At 43.5% G+C, this 19,614-nt stretch overlaps 1 protein-coding gene across 2 annotated transcripts in view; it reads left to right on the top strand.

Moving 5' to 3' along the window:
• The window catches only part of PIAS1 (protein inhibitor of activated STAT 1), a 71,937-nt gene that overhangs the window by 28,656 nt on the left and 23,667 nt on the right, over positions 1-19,614 (top strand). For both annotated transcript variants that reach the window (XM_069866614.1, XM_069866613.1), the window contains exons 2-4: positions 1,151-1,595; positions 18,052-18,136; positions 18,755-18,802. In XM_069866614.1, coding sequence (XP_069722715.1) covers positions 1,151-1,595; positions 18,052-18,136; positions 18,755-18,802 — 578 coding nt within the window. The remainder of the gene's footprint in view (positions 1-1,150; positions 1,596-18,051; positions 18,137-18,754; positions 18,803-19,614) is intronic.

Below are 19,614 nucleotides of genomic sequence, written 5' to 3'. Positions count from 1 at the left end.
CTATAAGAACAGGCTGAGAGAGTTGGGATTCAGCCTGGAGAAGAGAAGGCTCCAGGGAGACCTTAGAGCAGCTTCCAGTACCTGAAGGGCCCCGGGAAAGCTGGGAGGGGACTTCATAGGAAGGGCATGTGACCTGGCCTTGAACACCTCCAGGGATGGCGTACTGCTACTCTCAGTAACAAATCCTTTCATGTGATGTCACAGCCCTTGTGGTAGTGAACAAGCCACTGTCAAGCACTGAAAGGTTTTAGATAGGAGGAAAGCAGGCTGTTAAGTTGAATTTCTTGCTCCTGTTTGACCAGTGGGGAAGTACTTGCTGCGCTTAGGCGAGTGAAACCAGCAGTGCTTTGCATGGTGTTTTTCTCTGTTCCTGAAGAAGTGAAACGGTTTACAGGTCTTACTGGTTTGATTCATTAGGCCATATTGGGAGGCTGTAGAAGTCTATGTAAATGAAGATGCTAATTAGAGAAGGCAAAGCCCTACTCCCCCATCCAAAACAGAGCATGCAGCTCTTACGTGAGCAGTGAGGAAACTTGAGTTGGAAGAAGTTTCTTTTAACTCAGTAATGATCATATGGGGTTGAACACAACTCTGACCATAGCTGCTTGATCTCTTATTATCACTCACCTCTCTCCTCTCCTTTGAACCCATGTGGATTAGTTACGCTGCATGGCAAAAAGGGAGGGAGGGACTTGCAGTTGAAGGAGGGGTCTGGAGCTAAGGACTGGGACAGCTTTGGAGTGCGAGTACTGGAGATGTGGATATTGCCAATGTGGGAATTCTAACTCATCTAGCTGCAAGTCAAAAATTTGTTAACATTAGAGATGCTAGAACTGTGATGAAAAAATAGTTATGTTTACAAGCTTTATTTTGTACTGGCAACTTCTCTCTGCTCCCCCTGTCCCTCAGTTGCTGTCTTGAATTGTGCGTGGCAAATGGGAATCCCTTTAGAGATTGCTCATTATAGTCTTTTTACGCAGATCTGTCTGTGAACAAGTATTGTTAACGTTAGATTTCAGCTAATCAGTGGGGGCAGAGCAGTGGTGATGTACCTTTAAAAACTGTATGCTGAATGGGGCTAAACCACACTAATGTTAGCGTTTAAGATGCTGTAACTTGAATACTAATTGTTTGTTTTGTTTCTTTTAAGCAAATGGTTATGAGCCTTAGAGTTTCTGAACTGCAAGTACTTCTGGGTTACGCGGGGAGGAACAAGCACGGACGAAAACACGAACTTCTCACAAAAGCACTGCATTTGTTAAAGGCTGGCTGCAGCCCTGCCGTACAAATGAAAATCAAAGAACTCTATAGGCGAAGGTTCCCTCAGAAAATCATGACACCTGCAGACTTATCTATCCCCAGCGTACACTCGAGCTCCATGCCAGCGGCTTTGTCTCCGTCAACCATTCCACAGCTCGGTTACGATGGGCACCCTGCCACGTCACCATTGCTTCCCGTTTCGCTTCTGGGACCTAAACATGAACTGGAACTCGCCCATCTCCCGTCTGCGCTCCACCCTGTCCACCCTGACATCAAACTTCAGAAATTACCTTTTTATGACTTGTTGGATGAGCTGATCAAACCTACCAGCCTAGGTAAGGTTGCAAATGTTGCCATAAGATTTCAAGTCTTTTTTTAAATGGTAATGGATGAATTGGACTGCTAATGCAGTAACTGGTTAAATATTGCATCATACCAGTGTTTACAGAATTGCTATTTTTGGTAACTTTTGGAACAGATTGTTCTACATGGAGAGACATCTTACGTAATGCTCATTAGTTGCTTTAGCTGAGCCACTAAATATGGTTCAAAGATCTGTTATGTTCAAGGGGCGAGTTTGACAAGAAACAAACTAAACCTTAGGAAAGGGAAAAAAAACCTGTCTCCTTTCAGTAGTTCTTATAAACCACAGAGTTTAATTATTTTTAAAAAATGAGGCAAAAATACCTTCAAATCCATCAAGCCCACAAAATCTCATCTGGGCTGGGAAAGAACGCCAGGCTAGATATTTGCTGTGATCTGCTACAGCCTGAACATCTGAGTTCAGTAAGATCTGACGTTCTTTTCCAGTCATGGCTGCTTTTCCATAAGCTGTGTTGTATGAAGGTATAAAACACTGGTGTGGCTGCTGAGAATAATCTGATGCTTGCGGAGCGTTATGTAACAATGTGTGATTTTTCTGGCTCTGACTCCACATAGCACTTAACAGTGTGGTTAACTTTTAATACTCTTAAATACTATAGTCCTGAGAAGGCTCTGAGAAGAGGAGGCTCTGGGGAGACCTTAGAACAGCTTCCAGTACCTGGAGAGGACTAAATGAAAGCTGGGGAAGGACTTTTTACAAGGCCATTGAGAGATAGGACAAGGGGGAATGGCTTTAAATTGGAAGGGGGAAGATTTACATTAGACATTAGGAAGAAATTTTTCATGCTGAGGGTGGGGAGGCCCTGGCCCAAGTTGCCTAGGGAAGTTGTGGCTGCCCCATCCCTAGAGGTGTTCAAGGCCAGGTTGGATAGGGCTTTGAGCAGCCTGGTCCAGTGGGAGGTGTCCTTGCCCCTGGCAGGAAGTTGGAACTCGTTGGGCTTTAAGGTCTCTTCCAACCCAAACCATTCTATGGTTCTGATTTCTGGAGGGGCTGCTTGTGTTGTTGGAACCTTCTTCTGCCTTGAAACTCTGTAAAAGGTTCACTGTGAGAATAGCTGGCAGGAGGAGGAGGAGATTTGTGAGAGTAGGTATGGGGAGATGGTGGGTGAGAGGAAAAAAGCTGTCCTTTGAAAAGAGATTTCCTTGTAAACAAAATGGAGCAGGTACATGACGTGAACAGTCTGAACAGCTGCAGGGATGTAGGAGGCTGGTACGTGAGTGGGGATGCTGGTCGGCAGATCCCTGAAGTACATTGCACAGTTGTTTGCTAATTTAACTGTTGTGTCTAAGACATTAAGGGAAAAACAGATAGTTTTGACAATCATAGTCATGTAATCTGATCATCTTCGTGGCCTCCTCTGAATCTGTTCCAACATCTCTTTATCTTTATGTTGGGGATTCCAGAACTGGACATAGCGCTGCAGGTGGGATTTCACGAGAGTGGAGTAGAGGGTGGGAATCACTTCAGCTTCTGGCTCAGGTGTTCTTTTAAGAGCTGTACTGTTTCAATTTAGCTTTAACCTAAACCCTAACTGATTAACAAACATTCCAGGCGAAGCAGGTGGTACAGGGTAATTAGGAACTCTGTATATTTCTCATCACTTTTATGTTATAAACACTTAAAACTAATGCTGTAATTTCACTAAGGCATTCCGGTGCAGAAATTATGGCCCGTATTTATTCCTAGATGTGTTAAGATCACTTTGCTGTCAGCCCCATGTCTGATAAACCAGCTGCAAGTGAAGAGATCATAATTCACGCTCTGTCATGTCTCATTGCTTCAGGAGTTTATATTCATATAAACAGGATATTTTTTTCCCCTTCGTGGACTCTTGAGTGTCAGGGTAAGAAAATGGAAGTGGATGAAACTCCAGCCAGATACTGTTTCAAGCCAGCTCTGTCACTTCAGTTGACTTAAGGATGTGTTTGGGGTTTTTGTTTTGCTTGTGCATCCAGTGATGTCTTTCCATTTGTCTGAAGCAATAATATTAAAAACCTTTTTTCCTCGTGCTTTTTGGGGAAGAAAGAGCTCCAGTGTCCATGCATGGGAGAAACGGCTGGCTGTTTCCTTTTCTGGTGGAAAGTAATAATGCTACAGATCGTAAAATTGCTAACTATAAATGTCACAAAGGTATTTTAGAGCAATAAATATATACGTTAACAAAAAACATATTGAATTAATAACCACTGATCTGCAGCTTCATATACTTTCAAAACAACTTGGAGCAACTGTGCTTACAGCGTAAGAGTTTTAAATGAAGCATGGAGCAGACTTACGTTAATATTTTCCATTTATGCTGTTAATGATACTCTAATTAAAACCAGACCTAAATGATTTGTTGAGTATTTGCCCAAGATGGTTTGGGCATCCTTCTCACTGCTGCAAACAACGTGGGGTTCCTCAGTTATCAAATTTCGAGGTTCCCTGGCTTTGTTGTCAAATGGCAGATGCGTATTACAAACACTCAGAACTTCTCCTTGGCATTTGGCCAGCGTTTGAGCATCTCCTGCTTGCTTTTTCCTATCATGTTCCTCATAGGGTAGCTGCTGAATTTACTGCTTCCCTCCACCACAAGAAGAAACTGATGACCTGATGGGGAGTTTTGAATAATTATCTCCCTGCTTAAAATGTAATCTGCCAGAGAGAATGAGTGTGATGTCCACTCATTTGAGGATCTTCAGACTCTTCTGAAATGGTAGTCATTATGTAAAAATTGGACAGAGCGCATTTTTGGATGGAGATGGATCTGTTCAAGCGACTCCAGAGGAGCCCATGAAGATGATCCAAGGGCTGGAGTACCTCCTGTATGAGAACAGGCAGAGAGAGTTGGGGTTGTTCAGCCTAGAGAAGAGAAGGCTATGGGGAGACCTTAGAGCAGCTTCCAGTACTAAAAGGGGCTCCAGGAAAGCTGGGGAGGGGCTCTTGCTGAGGGAATGCAGGGATAGCATGGAGAGAATGGTTTTCAGCTGAAAGAGGAGAAGGGAGATTGAGATGAGATCTTGGGAAGAAATGGTTTGCTGTGAGGGTGGGGAGGCCCTGGCCCAGGTTCCCCAGAGAAGTGGCTGCCCCATCGCTGGAGGTGTTCAAGGCCAGGTTGGATGGGGCTGTGAGCAGCCTGATCCAGTGGGAGGTGTCCCTGCCTGCGGCAGGGGTGTGGAACTGGATGAGCTTTGAGGTCCCTTCCAACCTAAATCATTATATTTCTGTGATTCTTCTGGGTCTTTCCCTCATCGAGATGGAATTACTTGGAAGCTTTGCTGTCATAGTCTTCTATCCCACCAAGAAGAGATTGTTAATTTGAAAAACAATAATTTGACTGCACCCTGGGGAAGGGAATTGCACAGGATGGCACTTGAACATGCATTCTGTACCCAAATATTTCATGTAGGTGGGTGGTATGCGAGCTGATGTGAATAACAGATAAGGGAATTAAATTTGCTAACCATTATTTTCCATGTCAAGAACAAAAGGAGGAAATGGATGTCACCTTCTTACACTCACTTCCTCAAAATATAGCTCTGATCTGAGACTAAAATTGACGTGCTCACTGCTTGTTGGGCTGTAGTCATGGCATAGGGGGAACATAATGCTTTATCTATCCCTGCCCTTCTAGCCAAGAGCTACTGAGGGTCTGTACTTGAGCATGGCTGGACAGAGCGTGTGTGACAAGCTGAGGCTGCAAGGCTGACCCTTTTTAATGTTTTCTGGCTTACAGCAGCCCAAACAACTGGTAGCAGGGAGTGGGATCCTTGCAGAAGAGCAGACCTGCCTAGCTAGTTGAACTTGTAAACTCAGGCCATGCTACCTCAGCTGGCTCTGTTTGAAGAACTGAAGGTAGCAGCCAGGCCTGCTGACGGTGGGATGACTCCTGCTGTTACTCTGCTCCGATAGTGGAGTCTCTCGCCTCTTTCCCAGTGTTTCAAGTCCGTGGCTCCTGCACAGCTCTTCTGGTACTGACAACTGTCATTATGCTGGCGGTGCTGTCAGGGATGATGCTGTTTGCTTTACTCCCAAGAAGGATGACGTTGAGCTTGTTTATCGGAGACATCTGTCCATGTTCAGTGAAGCTGTCAAATTTGATCCATGTTTTGTTAGTCATCCTCATTCCAAAATTGAAAAAGCATCTGTAGTGGATGTTTTTGTGTATAAGCCAGCTAGGAAAGCTGCGTGTTCTGGGAATGTGTGTTGGTGGGTGGATCTGTACACCGGCCTCTTACAGTGCTGGTGGGAAATCTGCGGACTCTGCCCTGGGTCTGACCACGATTTGGTGCAATTGTATGACTGGGTTGGTTTGGAGGAAAAGCTGTCTGGTTTGGTCTTGAAGGAATGTATGAAAGTTGCCTTGTTATTGTGAATTCTCCCTTATTTTTGAATAGAAACTCATTTAAACAGGGGGATTTTGGTTGTTAGTAGCATAAAGTCATAGGATGGTTCAGGTTGGAAGGGACCTTAAAGCCCAACGAGTTCCAACCATCTGCCATGGGCAGTGGTACCTCCCAGTGGATCAGGCTGCTCAAAGCCCCATCCAACCTGTCCTCAAACACCTCTAGGGATGGGGCAGCCACCACTTCTCTGGGCAACTTAGGCCAGGGCCTCCTAACTCTCATCGTGAACAATTTCTTCGGAATGTCTGATCTTAATCCTTCCCCCGTCAAATTTAAAGCCATTCTCCCTTGTCCCGTCACTTCATGTCCTTGTAAAAAGTCCCTCCCCAGCTTTCCTGAAGCCTCTTTTCATACTGGAAGCTGCTCTAAGGTCTCCCTGGATCCTTCTCTTCTCCAGGCTGTGAACAACCCCAACTTTCTGAGCCCGTCCTCATAACAGAGGTGCTCCAGACCTCAGATGATCTCTGTGGCCTCCTCTAGACCCTTTCCAACAATTCCATATCCTTCTTATGTTGAGGATTCCAGAACTGGACATAGGACTCCAGTTTCACAAATGAAGCTGCAGTTTTCATCTCTTTTCCCCTGTTTCAGCCCTCAGACTGAAATTTTAACCCACAGTGTGAATTGGGTGGTTTTAAGGGCAGGGCCAGTTTTCTAGAAGTAACTTCTAACACAAAGATAAGATCTCTTTTGTATGGTGAAATGTTTGCTATCAGATAAGTAACCAATGTTTTGCCCTTTTGCCAGAGAATTATGGAAGAGGCATTAAACAGGGAAGCAGCGTCTTACTCTTGCTACAGCATCTGTCCTTGCCAGTCGCTTTAGCTGTAGAGTTGTTCCCAGAAACATTTTAACTACGTTATCGGTCTTTAGTTATTTGTAAGGTGAAATTAACCTTTTCCTTTCCATGTAAAGGATTACCCAGGATATGGGCTATGCTTCTTTTTTAAAAGCTGTCTGAATGGCATATGGGTGATCACCCTGTGATTTACTTTCTGCAGTTCAGTTTTAAGTGATGTGGAGCCCAACACTGAAACTCAGTTCTGTGCCATGGAAATTGGGATTTTTACCTACAAGTTTTTCCCTCCTGGAAGGAGGAGACAAACATCCAGCTTTTGGGGGAGTCAGGGTATATCTGCCCCTCTACACTCGTGAAACCTCACCTGGAGTCCTGCGTGCAGTTCTGGAGTCCTCAGCACAGGATGGATATGGATCTGTTGGAGCGAGTCCAGAGGAGGCCACGGAGGTGATCTGAGGACTGGAACACCTCCCGTATGAGGACAGGCTGAGAGAGTTGGGTTTGTTCAGCCTGGAGAAGAGAAGTCTCCAGGGAGACCTTAGTGCAGCCTTACAGTATGAAAAGGGGCTCCAGAAAAGCTGGGGAGTTGCTTTTGGTCTGAGAGTGCAGGGACAGGATGAGGGGGGATGGTTTTCAACTGAAAGAGGGGAGATTGAGATGATTTCAGAAGAAATGCTTTCCTGTGAGGGTGGAGAGGCCCTGGCCCAAGTTGCCCAGAGCAGTGGTGGCTGCCCCATCCCTGGAGGGGTTCAGGGCCAGGCTGGATGGGGCTTTGAACATCCTGATCCAGTGGGAGGCGTCCCTACCCATTGAAGGCTATTGGAACTGGATGGGTTTAAGGTCTCTTCCAAACCATTCCATGATTCTGTGATCACTTACAGAAGGCATTATATGCATCTGGCCAGACTCCCAATACTGGCTGCATTGTACGAACTTACTGGCTCTTCTGAGGCTTAAGTCTTGATTAATTTCTTCATCTATGGACTTAAATAAGAGGGTTTCTCCAATGAGCAGAATTTCACCCCTGGTCCTGGCCCTCAAGAATTCTTTGCTTGTTGACCAGCATTGGTGCTTCTGACTTGCGTCCACCTTGAAGTATTCTTTTTGACTGTGATGGATAATGTTACTTGCTGCGTTCTTGAAGGCAGGTCTTGCAGCTGATCTGACCAAAATCTTTTGGGTGACTGTGGTTCAGGATGTAGCTATTAAACAATTAAACAATTCAGTGCACTTAGAAATCTAGGCTGGAAACTAGAAAAGTTTTGTTTGGCAAGCAGTTCTCTCTTTCATTTATCAGCAAGCTGATCTGTTGTTCTGTGCAGTCGGTATCATGGTTTATATGAAAGTCACGCTTTTAGTGTCTTGTGTGTTTGTTATTTTTTTTAATGTACTTCGTGGGAGGAAGTTCAACAAAACCCTATATTCTCAACTTGGCTGGAGCTTTTTGACTTCCGGCTCTGCAGCTTTTAGTTATGCAAGAATAAGCTGAAATATTAGTGCTCTCTTGTCTGTGTGCTGTAGCTGAACTAGAATTACAGTGCTCTTAAGTTTCTTTTCTTGGCTTCAGCTTGTGTTTGCATATGGCGTGCCTCAAGTTGATGGATGGAGAATCTTTCCGTAGTCTTGAGTCTGCTTCTTTTATGTATGAGAGAGCTTTAACCAACTGGATACTTCTTGTGTGGAAAGAAAAGGAATGTAATTCACTCCTGCTCACTTTAACTGATTCCTCAATCTCCACACACATAGAATTGTGATCACCTGCGTTCCTGGACCTTAGGGGGTACAAATGTTTTCAAGCACCACTGCTCTGATGTGAATGGATCTAGAAGGCTACTTTGCTTCCCAAGATCAAATCAGGATAACTTTTTGATAATTGATAATTTGATAAGGAGTTGGACTCGATGATCCTTGTGAGTCCCTTCCAACTCAGGATATTCTATGATTCTAGTTAAAGCTTTTAGGAGAAGGAATTATGGCAAACCATGTGGTTGACCCAAAACATGTGAGTAATCCATTAACCATCAGTGAACCAGTCTCAGTTTGGAGTGGATCATTTTAAGTGTTTGGAGGGCATAAGCTTGGCAGTGGTGCTCACATATCATGAGAGAGGAAGCTGTGCTGTTGCAATATGTGTTTTTATTAAGATTTCCTCTTGCAACCAAGATGCTGAGATCACTTAGAAGTTGTAGGAGGTGCTGCTGGGACTTGGACGTCTTCAGTAACTTCGAATCCTTTAGAAGTGCATTAATCTCCCTGTGGGGTGGCTTTTAGAAGATGATATGGGTTATGCTAATCTTGGTAGAGAGCTTGATAGGGACTCTGCTACCTAATTGTGAACTTCAAACTTCACTTTTTGCCTCTCCTGTTGGGCTTATAAAACCGGCTGCTTTCTTGATGAGAGTAAAACCATAACAGAAGCAGGATGCCCCGTGTAGGCAGTGCTGCTCAGTTGAAACGTTGGGTCGCTCCTTGGACTCTTAGGAATCAACACTGAAGTTTTCAAGCCTAAATGGCAGCAGTTGAGCTCTGGGGTGCATTTTTAGGTGTCTGAATAAATCCAGTGGCTTGAGTATGGGTGATCTGGAGGTGTTCCTTCCCTCTGGCAAAATGGTGGGAGATATGTGGAGTGGAGACCTGTGGGCACTGAAAGGGCATTGGGAGAGGAGAGCCGGGGTTGGTGGTGCTTGCTCTGCAGGGCTGGGAGGGCAATTCTGGCACTGGAGGTCAGTGTAAAATCCTCCTTCAATTCTTCCTGTAGGTCTTCAGAAACCCCCATTGTTCAGAAATGCTCTGAGACAGGACTGATTTAAACAAATAATTAAACATAAATATCTGTCCAATTGCACAGAGTTTCCAGCTGATCTGTTCTGTTCATACAACATAGCAGAGAGAGTTACAAAATACATAATATTTATGAATTAATTGAAGCTCTTGGAGTGTTTCCACGCTATTTTCATATATATATATTTAGGCTCTATTTCAATTCAGCACCTTCACATCTCTTCATTCCCTGCCTTTCCCACCCCTAGGGTAGCTCAGAGTATTAACTGTTCAAAGCTTACATCAAACAGAATCTAAAAAGGATCTTAAGTGATAAATGCAGTGGACTGACCAGAACTGGGGTTCAGGTTTTCATCTGGCTTCAGCTGAAGAATGGTGTGCTGTCACTGCACAGGTATGCCTTGTGTGTGAGCGTGGTGCTGTTGTAACCCAGGGAAGGGGATTGAGAGCTGGTCACCGATATCAAAGGAAGAGAGATTTGTATGTTCACTGAAATCATAGAATTGTGGAATGGTTTGAGTTGGAAGGGGCCTCAAAGCCCATCCAGTTCCACCCCCCTGCTGTGGGCAGGGACACCTCCAACTGAATCAGATTGCTTAAAGCCCCATCCAGCCTGGCCTTGCACACCTCCAGGGATGGGGCAGACACAACTTTCCTGGGAAACCTGGGCCAGGGCCTCTCCACCATCATTGTGAAGGATTTCTTCCTAATGTCTAATCTAAACTCGTCCCTTCTAATTTAAAGCTGTTTGTCCTTATCTGATTGCTCCAGGCCCTTGTAAAAAGTCCCTCCTCGGGTTTCCTGGAGCCCCTTTCAGTACTGGAAGCAGCTCTAGCCTCTCCCCAGACCCTTCTCTTCTCTAGGCTGAACGACCCCAACTCTCTCGGCCTGTTGCTTCCCTTCAAGCAGTTTTGAATTGTTTTAGGATGTTAAGGTTACTCAGTGTCCATTGTGATAAGTGATCGAAGTGAAGTGAAATGGCCAAGGTGTCACAGGGAGTGAGTGATGGAACAGAAATGGGAGCCTGGGGTTTCTCTTGGTGCTGGGCATGAACCAAGCTCCTGGAGCGCGCAGCTCATGCAGGGCATGCTGTGTTCGTGATGAGTAAGAGGCTTTTCCTGCCTTCCCGGGGAGAGAGTGGTTCTCTGAGGAGGGGTCTGCACACTAAAGATGCAGAAAATGAAGGGTAGGGTGGGCAGTTGTCTTAAAGGTTCTGCCTCCTGTTACCAGGAGATGGCTGAGGTTAACAGAAAGGAAGTGTTTATTTATAAACATTTGTGTTACCCAGGAACGTCATAGGTTGTGGTGGTTTTCAGAGGGCAAATGATGCATCCTGAGATGATGTAGATCCCACATTAAGGTGTCATCATTTCTCTCCCATGTATCTGCTTAGTTTCTGCTCATACACAGATACTGTGATGTGCCGTGCACAGGCGCTTGGTCTCGCCTCCAAAAGCTGTTGTACAAATGAACCCTGTCCATGATTGACACAGGAAGGTTTGGACAAACTACGTTATGATGAGCTTTGTGTATGTAGCATTGTGTTACAAATTTCCTGACTTCTGCTGCCAGTGAACATAATTCATATCCTGTCTGAATTTTACCTTTTTAAAAAGTAAACATTTTCTGTATTAATCTGGATGCAGTCATTTTGATCTACCTTGGTGGCAGTGTATTAAATTTTTAGCAGTGATATTTGAAAAAGGATTGAACATAAATGGTTACAATGCCAGAAGAAAAAGCAAAATGCCTGTGCTGCAGCAAAATCTTACCTATCTGGGGAGGGTAATCAAGAATTATTTATGTGTTGGGTTGACAGCTTCTGAAATGTTTAGGCTTTTCTGGTTAATATTTTGACAAACTTAACTGATCGAAATTATGTACTATATTATGTCAGTGAATAACCAATTAGTAAACCTTGTTTGTCTTATAGCAAGCACTTAACATAACTATTTTTGCCTCTGGAAATAAACACCTTATTATTGGAAATCATTGGTAATGGGCCAGTTCAGTGGTACCTGTTCTCATGGCCTGAACTCAGCTAATTATGGCAGCGCAAAGTGCAAGTTTCATTAGAATACGAGTATGTTTCTGTATTAGAAGGCGATATATTTAAATACTGCATTCATTTTTGGGCCCCTCACTCCAAGAAGGACATTGAGGGGCTGGAGCGTGTCCAGAGAAGGGGAACAGAGCTGGGGAAGGGGCTGGAGCACAAGCCTTATGAGGAGCAGCTGAGGAACTGGGGCTGATTAACATGGAGAAAAGGAGGCTGAGGGGAGAGCTCATCACTGTCTACAACTGCCTGAAAGGAGCTTGTAGGGAGGTGGGGGCTGGTCTCTTTTTCCCAAGTGATAGGCAACAGGATGAGGGGGAATGGCCTCAAGTTGTGCCAGGGCAGGTTCAGATTAGCCATCAACAAAATTTTCTTCCCGGAAAGGGTTCTGAGGCACTGTCAGAGGCTGCCCAGGGAGGTGGTGAAGTCCCAGTGCTTGGAGGTGTTTAAAAGCTGGGTAGATGAGGTGCTCAGGGATCTAGTTTAGTAGTGGGCAGGTGTGGTTGGACTTGATGATCTCAAATGTCTTTTCCAACCAAGCAGTTCTATAATTCCGTTCACTACTTAAGACGCTGCACTTAGTGATGATATATGGAAAAGGTGAGCCTTAGTGTATGGGCAGGGGTGGTGGTCAGCTGCATCTGCGTCAGGGAGCATCACCTCCTCCACAGTGTGATAACATCAGGTTCATTAACGATTTTAAGATATCTGTTCTTGAATGGAAATTTAGAGCCTGGCTTTTTCTCAAGACAGCAAGAGGTATTTTACTGCAGAAAGATTGTGTGGCTATTTTTAGCCATGGGTACTGGTGAGGTGGAACAGAATATTTTTAGAGCTGTAGAAAATGCAGCCACTCAAACTGGGTTCTTTTTTTTTCACTCTAGCGCTATAGGGCTTTTCCAAAATAAAGAATACAATTGATAGGAAATGTTTTTTCTGCATCATTATTACTTATATAAGCAATATATTCCTTGTCTATACACGCACACACACACACACACAGAGACGTACGTATACATTTATACAGGTTTTCAAGTGTTTTGGTCCTGTGGGTGATACTGCCAAGGATTAACAGAGTTTTTCCTCAAATTTTGATAACTCATTACTTACGTGAGGTGTTTAACAAAATACACAGCCAGTAAGGCAGAATTGGGTCACAGTCTCAATACACAGTGATCTGTGTGCTGCTGGGATCACTACTTGAGTGAGGCAAGCATGAAATCATTTGGGAAGCTGTAGTGATAGTGATTTGGAGAAAAAGAATAGCTTTGAGGGAGAAACTCTGCTCTGTAATGCTTTTGCAAGGTTTTAGGCGCTTAGACTGTATTGTACTGATGCTGAGGACCTGGAGATGCTGCAGACCTGGGCTTGTGCTGGTTCTTCGTAAGTGTGTGTTTGTAAGGAAATGTGTCAGGAAAAATACCCCACTTGGAGTCCTGTGTCCAGTTCTGGAATCACCAGCATAAGAAGGACGTGGAACGGGTCCAGAGGACGCCATGGAGATGATCCAAGGGCTGGAGCACCTCGGCTCTGAGGAGAGGCTGAGAGAGTTGTGTGGCAGGGGGTGGGAGCTGGGTGGGCTTTAAGGTCCCTTCCAACTGAAACCATTCCATGATTCTATGATTGTATGCTTTGACTGGGTGAATGAAGAAGCAGTAAACACTCCCCTTCACCCTCTGCCTTCAGCACCCCCTCAAAAGAGGTGCGGTTCCCGTAAGGTGAGAAGTGGGTTTATCCAAAACTGTAATGTGACCGAAGGGCGCCAACAAGTAATCTGCTTGAAAAGCTTTCTATGATGCTTTCAAACCGTGCACTTTCAGCTTTCCAAGTTGTTCAGGAAATGTTTCAGCAGCGAGGTAAGTCAGTGCTTGTGATTCATGGGGTGTTTTTAAAATTACATAAAATTACATGCCTTTGCTCTTTATATGTAAATTTTACAAGTCCATTAGACATTTGACTTCTGTAGCTCCTTTCTGAGGCTGCAAAGGAGAGGTGGCCTACAAACCACTCTCATCTGATCCTCCAGGCTCTGTACTGTTCCTTGAGCGCTAAAGAAAAGGTTATAAAAATTAATTACTTGTTGTAAAAAAAAAAACCCCACAACCAACCCTAACCCAAAATAAGCATTCCTGATAACTTTCTTAAGAATATTTGTGTTCACTCTGTAGTCCTGGCTGGATTCCAGCTTTACTACAGCATGGATTCTATTTCAATCCACTCGGTTTTCAACTGGAGATCTATTTTTACCTTTCTTTTGTTAAATAATATGAGTTGTTTGCAGGACATAGTTGTGTGTTTCTAACCATCAAAATGATTTGCTTGTATAGGAGTATGTGTTTGCATATTTCTGGTTTTAATCTTAAATCATAGAATTGTTTGGGCTAGAAGGGACCTTAAAGCCCATCTAGTTCCCACCCCCTGCCACGGACAGGGACACCTCCCACTGGATCAGGTTACTCAGAGTCCCATCCAACCTGGCCTTGAACCCCTCCAGGGATGGGGCAGCCACCACTGCTCTGGACAACCTGTGCTAGTGCCTCACCACCCTTAGCATGAGGAATTTCTTCCTAGTGTGTAATCTAAATCGTTCCCCTGTCCAATTTAAAGCCGTTCACCTTCATCCTGTCTCTCCATGCCCTTGTAAAAAGCCCCTCCCCAGCTTTATTGCAGCCCTTTGCAGTACTGGAAGCTGCTCTAAGGTGTCTGCAGAACCTTCTCTTCTCCAGGCTGAACAAACCCAAATCTCTCGGCATCTCCTCATAGCAGAGGTGCTCCAGCCCTTGGATCATCTTTGTGGCCTCCTCTGGACCTGTTCCAACAGTTCCATATCCTTCTTATGTTGGGGATTCCAGAACTGGACAAAGGACTCCAGATGGATTCTTATGAGTGGAGTAGAGGGGCAGGATCCCCTCCCTTGTCCTGCTGGCCATGCTTCTTTTGATGCAGTCCAGTACATGGTTGGCTTTCTGGGCTGTGAGCACACACTGCTGGCTCATGCTGAGCTTCTCATCACTCAACATCTCAAGTCCTTCTCTGCAGGGCTGTTCCCAGTCACTTTATCCCCCATCTTGTACTGGAACTGCGGATTGCCCTGACCCGGGTGTAGGACCTTGCACTTGGCCTTATTGAATCTCATGTGGTTGATGGTTACGCATCTGGGGGGCAGAGCTGCATCCCCGTACAGGTTTAAGAGCCTGACTGGAGTGCACTCCTGGTGCAGGGTAATATTGCTGCTTCTTGGTCTTCCTGTGTACTGCTCAATCTGCCAAGAGTTTTGAAATCTCTTGATTGCCTTGTGGATCATCTTTGCCTAATTAACAAGTTGTTTCTTCCTTCTTTGCGATTTGGCCATGCTCCCATGGTAATCGCTGCAGTTGCTTGTGCACAAAAGAAACGTGTTGAGTACATGGTGTGTGTGTATTAATGCTAAGATGCACTCAAGGAGAATGCGCTGAAGTACATCTCCAGCCACCAGGGACCATCGATCTGCTGGCTCACAGACTCTCGCTTACTGTTACTAAGATGAGTGCGTATGAATTCAATAGCCAGCGTAAGAAGAAATATTGGGGGCTTTTTTATTCCTTGTCTGAGCTAAGTATTAAACCCACCCACCTGCAGCCCCAGAGCTTTCCTCCTTGTCGTCTTCATTTGAGGTGGATTCTAGTTAAGAGGAAATTCATTAACTGCAGTGTGTGCAGTGCAGTTATTTGTAATGTTTCCATTTCTGCAGTATTTTACTGGTTCTGAGTTTAAAGTGACTGTTTCTTTTGCAAAAACTTCATTGATTTAAGCAGAGGCTATTTACTGTTTTATAATCCCAGAAAACAGGGATTACGAAAGCTCCCATGTTGGAACCAACAAACACACTTTTAAATTTTCTGCCGTTTTAATATGTAATGCTTTAATTTGGCCAAGGAAAGAGCACGATGAAACTGGATATAGATAATGAAACCCCACTTTTCAAGGTATCACTGTTTAATGAACAGAGGAGAAGGACTGGATTTTGGAACCTTTGCTGTTTTGCTCCTGTCTTTTCTCTAATGCTTGCAATAATCCATATTACCTGCTTGATTATTTAAATTGAGGATGCTGCAAAATCAAAACAAGCAGAAGGTTGGGCAGTTGAGAGGGAAAAAGGTTGTTTGGGAAATTTGGGGTTCGACTGCTGTTTAACTTCTTTGGATAATTAAGTTTTAAATGAAAGTATCATTAGTTAAATGTTCAACAGTATTGCCCTTTAATTAGAAGTATTAGAGTTCACAACAAAAGTTTGCAAAGACCTTCCAGAATTAAAGCCAAAGCTGACAGTTTCTAGGGTAAAACAAATAATACACGGGAGGAAACCAGACCACACGTAACCTTGTGAAAATATGAAATAATAACTTGAATTCATTCGGTGCATTAACTTCCCTAATTCATCTTTTGTTGATGTCGGTATATAACGGTGATCTTTCCATTTATAACTCACAATAGGTATAAAGTTGCATTGAGAACCAAATGTTATAACAGATTTTCATTGTTAATTGTATACATTGTGTTTATATTTCCTGCAAATTCTTACTTTGTGATGACATGACTGGCTGTCATCTGAAGCCCTGTGTGTTTCTCATTTGACGAAATGTAATAAAAAATGTATTAAAATAAAAATAGCTGTTGGATACTGTAGGCATGAGGCGTTTAACTAAGCATTAACTTGAAGCTGCATGCTGTGCCCTAACCCAGATGGTGCTTTTGGACATGGCAGGAGGACTTGGTATCAGAAAAAAAGGAAATATATACATATAAACCCAAGAGAAATTACTTACATAATTCAGTACTTTTAAAAAGATTTTCTATTGCTGCTATTTTCACAGAAGTTGCTGGTTTTTGTATTTTACCTATTTTTGCCCATCTCGCTTTAGAGCAACTCATAGAATTGTAAAATGAGTCATAGAATGATTTGAGTTGGAAGGGACGTTGAAGAACATCCAGTTCCAAGCCCCTTCTACAGGCAGGGACACCTCCCACTGGCGGATCAGGTTGCTCAGAGCCCCATCTAACACCTCCAGGGATGCGGCAGCCACGACTTCTCTGGGCAACCCTCATCATGAAAAATTTCTTTAGTAATACCTGATCTAAATCTTCCCCCTTCCAATTTAAAGCCATTCCCCCACGTTCTGTCACTCCATGCCCTTGTAAAAAGCCCCTCCCTTGTTTTTCTGGAGCGCCTTTAAGTACTGGAAAGCCACTGTAAGGTCAACTAATAATGAACTGCATGTAGTTGTTGCATAGTGTCATAAAACTTGTAGCAGTGTCATCGAAGGAAGACAGAAATGTAATTTGGTAAGATTGCTGCTGTTAATATTTATACTAAGTCAATGTCTATTCTATTGTTGGTTCCAACCTACCACATGCTGTTTTTAACAAAATATCTGAAGTATCACCCTGAAGTGTTCACTCATCTGTCACTCAGGGATGAGTCAGGAGATGTATTATAGTAAAACAAAAAATGGTAAATTTATCGAGTGTTTAATACACAATCTAGTTATTCATAACCTTATAAAGTCATTAAGAGCAATGGAATTGAATGGCAGGCACCTCACAACTTCCACTTCAGCACCTGTGTTGATGGGGTTGTTGAACGGTGCTCTGGGAGATGCTGCTCTTTTATTTTATTTTTCAAAAAACTGTTTTCATTGCCATTGTGTGGGTTCTGTACGACAATGGTGCCTGTGACCCTGTGTTTTAGATCTAGGCCCTGTTTTGGAGAGCTTTAATGTTTTGATTTTTCAGCAGATGTGTTAAGTCTCCAGTAATGTTTCTTTTGTTATGGTGCACTGATACAGACTGAAGGACTTCAAACCCAGCTTTCATACTTGTTTTCTTTATGAGTTGTTTGTGTGTTGTGTATTTAGTACATTGAACTCCATAAAATGTTGTACTGAAACTTGCAAAAGCACATGGGTTGTACTTCCCAGACACTCTGTGTGATTTTTACAGGCTAATCCATCACCTGAGCTTCTGTGTTAAAGGAAAACAAAAAGCAATGTATGAGAATTTCTAAGCATTTTTCTTACTTAATATCACAAACATTTAGTGTTGAGTTACCATGACTGATAGAATCCCTTGAACTAATTTGTCTCAGCTTTGCTGTCATATCTGTATCACTTTTTAGTGTATATTTTATATTCATGTAAAGTTTGCTTATTGTATTTTCATTTACAGGAAGGTTTAAATAGCAACTGTCTTGTTGGCTCTGGAATTACAGAAGCAGACGTGTGTCCTGCTGTTAGGCTTGCTATTAAAAATATGTGTGTATATATATATGTAGACATTTTAATGAAAGGCGATTGTTCTGTTAATTACTCTGCTGTTTTTAAAATGATGATCTCTTGTTTTCTTCTAGCATCAGATAATAGTCAGCGATTTCGAGAAACCTGCTTCGCGTTTGCACTGACGCCGCAACAAGTGCAGCAAATCAGCAGTTCAATGTGAGTGAGTTTGATCACTAATGCAACGTTTAAATGAAAATAAATTTTAAAAGGAACCTTTCTACCATGTCTTTCATTTTGAAATGCGATCTTAAAGAACATCAGTGCTTGCATAGTGCCTCAGAGGATACTGTTTTGGGGAATTCTGTTCTCCTTTGTGCATAAGCCGATGGAGAGGAAAAGGATGAGGAAGGCAGAATTAAATACCACCACTGTCCAGTAAGTGTTGGACAGATTTCTCTTGAGCACATACACGCTCCTTCCTGTAGTCCTTTCTCACCATCAGTCAGATCCTTTGTCAAGTTCTGTGTTTATTCTGTATGAAGATGGCACTTCGTACTGAGCCATCACAATTTTCTTTATGTGGTATACAAAAAAAGGAAATGGTAGAGGCTGGGTGAGAATATAATTGATTTATTTACCTTGAAAAATAAATGTGTATATTTTAGTGTGTTTGGAGAGTGGTGGTTTGACCAGAAGGGGGAAGTGTGGTTGGTATACACTGTACATACCAGGAAGTGTGGTCTCCATGCATTGAACTAGCAGCAGTCTCTGGAGAAAATATTGATGAACCTGTTGTGTAAACAGTGTGGTTAACCTGTGTTCTCTTGTTCCTAGGGATATTTCTGGGACCAAATGTGACTTTACAGTACAGGTCCAGCTAAGGTACGTATCTATGTCAACATCATCTTGGCGCTGTTGATTAAAATAAATCACTGGTGCTCCCCAGCAGGTCAAGCTTTCCTTTATGGAGAGGAGTCTCATCCTGTTATCTTCTTGAGAAAAGTTTGCTGTTGGCAGCTCTGAAAAGGGCAGACTTAACTACTTGTCCTTGTTATATGCAGCTTTTCCAACACTGCTGGTGGCCTCATATCTGGTGTGTCAGAATCCTGCGTGTACTTGGCCATAGCCAGCTGATTTTCTTCTGCTCATTGTTTTATGCTGTGTGTGTGCTCCTTTCTTTAACTCCACATCTGTCAGATTCCCGGTGCCTGGGCCTTCAGAACTTATGTGCAAGGAGGGTTGTTCATGCTAGCAGAGGTGTCAGACGCAGTATTTGCTGGGCACACAACTCAAGGTCTGCTTTTCTTTAGGCAATGGGAAGCAAGACTTGGGAATCACCAGATTGGGTCTTAACCTGTTGTTTTTTTGGAGATTTTGACAAGTGTGTTGTAAGTTGATTAAATCCTACATATCTCTGTAATTCTGTGGAGGGCTTGGAGCAGAGCTGACTTCAGAGCTTGCTCCTCTCAAAAATGGCTGGCTGGTCTTTCATCTCCCTGGTTGTGTCTATATGATGAGCTGTTAACTTTTGCCAGACGGGAAGTGATTGCTTTTGGGTTTTTACGAAACCTGCTGCTGGTCAGCAGGTTGGTTTGGCCTGGTGTGAGGTCAGATGAGCAAAGGGATAAGGAGGGCATAAGGAAAGACTGGGATGGAAGGTAGCTCCCCCTGCTTGAGAGCAGCAGCCTGTTAGG

Source organism: Phaenicophaeus curvirostris, chromosome 12, assembly GCF_032191515.1.
Source record: "Phaenicophaeus curvirostris isolate KB17595 chromosome 12, BPBGC_Pcur_1.0, whole genome shotgun sequence".
NCBI lineage: Eukaryota > Metazoa > Chordata > Aves > Cuculiformes > Cuculidae > Phaenicophaeus > Phaenicophaeus curvirostris.
The sequence above is the reverse complement of the archived record's forward strand: the minus strand, read 5'-3'. Positions and strand labels throughout refer to the sequence as shown.